Consider the following 5,655-nt stretch of genomic DNA (forward strand, 5'->3'; position numbering starts at 1 on the left):
CTCTCCCTCTCCCTTCTTCCCTCTTTAATTTGATCAAAACATCTTTTCTATTCAGCTAACAGCCATGTATCTTTGCTCTGAAACAAAGGATCCCTCCATGGCCCAATGATAATAGTAGCTAGAAATGATCCCTAAACCACATTCAGAAACTAAACTTGCCTCCAGTATCAGAACAAGGAAATTAAGACCTAAATGCCACAATTTCTATTTCCTCTCAGAAACTTTGGCGAATTAATATTAGATACGATATCATGATAAGGTGTACCTTGTTTGCAGAAACCGACTGGCCCTTGTAAGGACTGGGTCTGAGAACCTAGCATTACTGTTTAGGGTGGTTTGTTCGGCTAGTTTGGTTTGGTTTCTACTTTGCTCCCAGTAGAAGAGTAAGCCAACCAACAGGCAGGTAAAGAAAGGCTTAGTGTTGAAAGGTGAATGTTCTAGACCTAAAAGAACCTTGAACTATGAGTGCATCAACAGAAAAACTAAGCAGATATGTGTAACTGTCTGTTATCTGGCTATTTGTGGGCAAAGGTAGCTGTGATAAAAGCTGCTATCATTGCAGAAAACACAAATAGTGAAGTGGAAGACAGCCATCTCAGGCTGCCCACAGGCAGCTAAAGCAAAAAGAAACTTGCTCATCTCGGTGCAGCCCAACAATCTAGAAACATCCTATGGTCTGGGAGTTACATTCAGAAGAGCCCAAGACACTTGCCTTTGTGGTTTTCAATGGTCCCACTGGTGACAAACAAGAGGGTGAGAAGGGCCACTGTGATGACTGTCATTATTACCAGAAGGAAAATGAGGAACGCCTCCAAGGTGGAGAAGGTTCGCTTTGCCATTTCTTCTAAGACAAAGATGGAAGAAGAAACACAGGAGGAAAAAAAAAAAAATTACTGATTAACAGGCATGCACTTCAAGCTGTCCAAGACTCACTAAGCAACCCCGGCTCTTCCATTTCAGCAGACTATACCAAGGATGGCAAGCATGAAACACACTTACCTCTGGCTCCATATCCCAAGTCCTTAGAAAATAAGACCAACAAATCCAAGTACTCTTTTTGAAAAGCCTAGAGATGGTTTCCAAATCTGTCTCAGCACAATGATCCTCTTGGCAACCATTCTTAATGATCTGACACCAGCACCTGACGTAAAACCCATTGGCATTCCTTAGCTACACCATGCTGCTTCTGTTGTGGCAATGGTACTATTTATGGGTCTAAACACATGCAGGTGCTAGAAACTAAAGCAAGAAGAACAAGAACTCTTTCACAGATGAGTCGTCTCCAGTCTATTTTTTTAACCTGTGCTTTAGAAAATGCACGCAGGCATACAGAATTGAAATCCCAAGGCTTGGCCTCAAAGTAAGTCCTTTCAGGCTAAGATGCTGTTCACCTATGAGTTTCAAGCTAGCTAGAGATATTACAGACATTCTGTAAGGCCCAGACAAGGGTTTGTTTTTATTTAACCCAGACAACAAAACTAACAGTATCATCACCAGATTCTCTGCTAATGTAGAATTTACACTTATAAAAATCTGAAAGTTGACATTTACTCAAATAGTATGCCCAAAATATGGCAGCAACAGCCATATCCCTTGGGTGTGCTAGGAATTCTCTAGCTTCTAACCCCAGTCCATAGTCCTAACCCATATAAATAATTTCCTGGTTTCTGTAAGCATTGGATTTTGCAATCTTTGGACTAGAGGTGAAAATATCAACAATGGCAGAAACTTCTGAGTTGGATAGACCTGAGAAGGGACAAAAGATGGGAACATGTTTTCTTCTTATTGGGATGTTCTCTTCCTTATGGTGACTCCCATCACCCTCAACACCAATGGTAGGGCAACTTCAGATCTAGGGCAAGGCAAATTCCCTTCACCAGTCTCACGATGAGAAAACACATTTAAAACAATCCTCTGAACCTCTGTGTACTGGCTAGCTTTGTGTCAACTTGACACAGATGGAGTTATCACAGAGAAAGGAGCTTTAGTTTGGGAAATGCTTCCATGAGATCCAGCTGTGGGGCATTTTCTCAATTAGTGATCAAGGGGGAGAGGTCCATTGTGGGTGGGACCATCTCTGGGCTGGTACTCTTAGATTCTATAAGAAAGCAGGCTGAGCAAGCCAGGGGAAGCAAGCCAGTAAGTAACATCCCTCCATGGCCTCTGCATCAGCTCCTGCTTTCTGACCTGCTTGAGTTCCAGTCCTGACCTCCTTGGTGATGAACAGCAGTGTGGAAGTGTAAGCTGAATAAACCCTTTCCTCCCCAACTTGCTTCTTGGTCATGATGTTTGTGCAGGAATAGAAACCCTGAATAAGACACTCTGATACTGAGGGACACTTACCTGTCACTAGCTGTTGTTTCCTGTAGTGGACTTTAAGCCCATTACATTAATACCAGCTTAAAGCTTTTATTCCTAGGTGCTTTTTCTGAGCCAAGATGAGGAACAACTGGGCATCTCAACCCTAGATCATTAGAATGAAGACTGAATATATAAATGTAATCACAGCTTGTTTATGAAACACAGAGTTTGTGTGTGTGTGTGTGTGTGTGTGTGTGTGTGTGTGTATGTGTTGGTTTTACACAACCAACCCTCTATACAAACCAATAACTCATTTGATCTAACCTTTTACTTGGATTTGAATGGTCTACCTCCTATGCTTCCCCACTCTATCTGCTGGAATTGCTTGCTCTGATACATTACCATTCTTTTAAAACCACTTTATCTGACCTTACAGTCCTTTTCAGGAAGTCAGACTTTTGATTAGCGCTGTCTATTCCTAACTTTGATGAATATAACCTCAAATTCTCAGAATGCAGACATTTTTCACTGTAACTTTAATGACTCTAGATTTCATAATGGTTCACTCAATCAGTCAGACACCAGCAAGCTCAGCTATTTGGCACATCTTTGCAACACAAAGATTTGCCTTTCAAGGAGACAACGATGAAACACATAAACAATTTAACACAAACAGGCTTCCAAAACTATGAAAGAGGTGAAACTCCCAGATTGAACCCAGGTCTTAGATGATAAGATGAGCTATGGTTCTTTTTCCATCTCTTTTCATTAAAAATAAACACAAAGTTATTCTTACCTGACTCTGTGAATCAAAACAAGTGTTCACCTCCTGGGAAAGCAAATAGCCATGCAGAACCTTGTGCCTTGTGCCTTGAAGGTTGCTCAGGTAGATTTCTCAATGTGTTTCCAAATCTACTGAAGAGAGATTCCATAGTCAAGTCCAGGAGCATTAACACTCTCATTAGCATACCTGCAGCCACAGCAGAAGGATATGACTAAAGTACATTGATTAAAGAAAGCTTACATGCATTCTCCTGAGAGACACTGCAGAGGCCTATTAGACTAAAGGTCATTTCAATCTTAATGCAACTCTTCCAGTGTGACAAGTTTTGTGGCAGACCTGCCACCCAGATTATTAAAGAATATCCATCTGCTATATTTATTCATCCTGTGATCTGGAATATAATGAATGTTGTTGGACATGGGAGTGGGTTATAGGAACCACTGAGTAATACAGTAATACATATTCCTATTTCAGTATAAAGCAGTGATTTTAGTAAAATGTAAAAAGTCCAAATTGCATAAGAATGTGATTCATAAGTAAAACAACATTTAAAATTATCCTGGAGGCAAGACACAGTCATGGTCATCAAGCTTTAGAGACCAGTCTGAGCTATGTTGCAAGAGACAGTCATAAAATAGTGGCCGTGATGACAGTATTATAGAACAACTGTGCTGAGCAGCTTCAATGACACCAAAAGCATCACAGTCCGGTAAGTTGTCTCAAGTTTTCCACAGCACACGATACAAACCCAGCAGACATAAGGATGCACAGCAAAAACAGTTAGAAGCCATTAGCTGGTGAATAAGGGTGGGTTTTTTGTTGTTTTTTGTTTGTTTGTTTTGTTTTGTTTTTTGTTTTTTTCCTTCCTTCCTTCCTTCCTTCCTTTCTTTCCTTTTTCCCACCTCTTTGTGGTTTCTACGACAGTCCTTCTATCGAATTTTTCTTCTTCTTGGAGACTTGTGTTTTATGCGAGTGTGAAGCAGAAACAGGCTCGACCTCCTGACTTCTCTCCTGGTATAGTCAAGGACCAGGAATCAGCTTGAGGGCCACCACATCTTTTTCAGTTATAAAAGACAGTGATCTACAGAGTAAATGCCCTCAAACAGATCATTAAGTGGTATATCTTAATGCTGTTCTGCTACTGCAGAGGGAAACAACTTAAGTCATGGTAGCAAGCGAGGTGTGTGTGTGTGTGTGTGTGTGTGTGTGTGTGTGTGTTTGGTTAAAAGTCTTAAAGGTAATAGATCTAGGTAATCCAAGCAGCAGAAAGAGAGGGAGGGGAGATGTGTATTCTAGGAGGGGCATCCCTGCAGCTATGGGAGTAGGGGCTACAGAACATCTTGGCAGAACATTACCACTGAGATGTGTGCTTTCGTGTTACTTTAGGGTGCTATGTTCTTAACTTGGTCTTTGAGACCTGAAAGATGGCATGTAGCTGATCCAGCATGGGTCATATTGTTAGGGGTATGTGGGGGCCCCTTGATATGGAGTTCTCTGGCAGTCATCAGGGAAGGCTAAGCCTGGAGACCAAAGAAGCCTTAGAATGCAGACTGCTGAGAACTGTTACTGTTCATACCCTAAATAGAAAGAGAAATGACCCAGCACAAAGCAAGGGGAAGATGATGTACCCACACGAGGAAAGTGTTTCTCCTAAAACACTAGCTCCCCAACCATTAGCTGATAGTTATTAGCATCAAGCGCACGCGCGCGCGTGCACCACATGTGCATTGGTGCTAGTAGAGACCAAAAGAGAATGCCATGTCCCCTGGAACTGGAATCACAGGGGCCTGCCTGGTTTGCTGGGAACCAAACCTTTACATGAGCAGCTAGTGGTCTTAATAACTGAACCATCTGTCTAGGTTCCAAATTTTCTTAATACATTACTTGTGTCTACCACTTCTGGGCCTTGAAAGGCATGGTGCTGAGTTCATGTACTCTGTATTAACAGCCAGAGCTTTTTATTCTTTAACCCTTATGGTAATTAAACACTGGATTGATTTAAGAAAGCACGTGTCTCAGGTGACATCCATATTGTCCTTTGCATCACTTCTTTCTCAAGAAACCAAATATTCTTGGAAAGATATTCGCTCTCTGGGATCAGGAAAGACAGTTGCTCTCTGTGATCAGGAACAGGAATCACATGAACCCAAATTCATAATATTTTATTAAATAAGAATTCAAGAATATCATCAAGATTATTAGATGTATGTCAAAAGGACTAAAAAAAAGTTCCTATTAATCAAAGATTGATAATTAGATAATTAGTTTTAAAAGTAACTACAGGATAGGATGAAGGGAGTAAGTCTGAATCTATAATCTCATAAAGGTGGTTATCATTTTCATCTCATGATTAACATAATAATTGTACTAATCAAGTCAGGGTTGTGGGGAGCCGCCCTCACATTCGCCATTACAAGATAGCGCTGATGTCCTGCGCTCTAACATACTAACAAGGCAGCTGCGCATGTGCTGGGTAGATTTCCATTCCCTTGCGCCCTGCCTTTCCCGTGGCGTCATCTGGGGTAACAGCAGGCCGCCAACCAGAGGGTTACACGTCCTAGGCGGCGACC

At 41.5% G+C, this 5,655-nt stretch overlaps 1 protein-coding gene across 5 annotated transcripts in view; it reads right to left on the minus strand.

Moving 5' to 3' along the window:
• Asah2 (N-acylsphingosine amidohydrolase 2) overlaps positions 1 to 5,655 on the minus strand; it is a 112,608-nt gene that overhangs the window by 64,826 nt on the left and 42,127 nt on the right. The window contains exons 2-3 of one of the 5 annotated variants that reach the window (XM_029539594.1): positions 3,098 to 3,213; positions 713 to 841 (exon numbers count right to left, since the gene is read on the minus strand). In XM_029539594.1, coding sequence (XP_029395454.1) covers positions 713 to 839 — 127 coding nt within the window. In that variant the 5' untranslated portion in view covers positions 840 to 841; positions 3,098 to 3,213. Of the gene's footprint in view, positions 1 to 265; positions 338 to 712; positions 845 to 2,343; positions 2,465 to 3,097; positions 3,217 to 5,655 lie in introns of those variants that run through there. The other 4 variants (XM_029539590.1, XM_029539598.1, XM_029539586.1 and 1 more) reach the window with 4 other exon arrangements.

This window comes from Mus pahari, chromosome 1 (assembly GCF_900095145.1).
Source record: "Mus pahari chromosome 1, PAHARI_EIJ_v1.1, whole genome shotgun sequence".
Classification (NCBI taxonomy): Eukaryota; Metazoa; Chordata; class Mammalia; order Rodentia; family Muridae; genus Mus; species Mus pahari.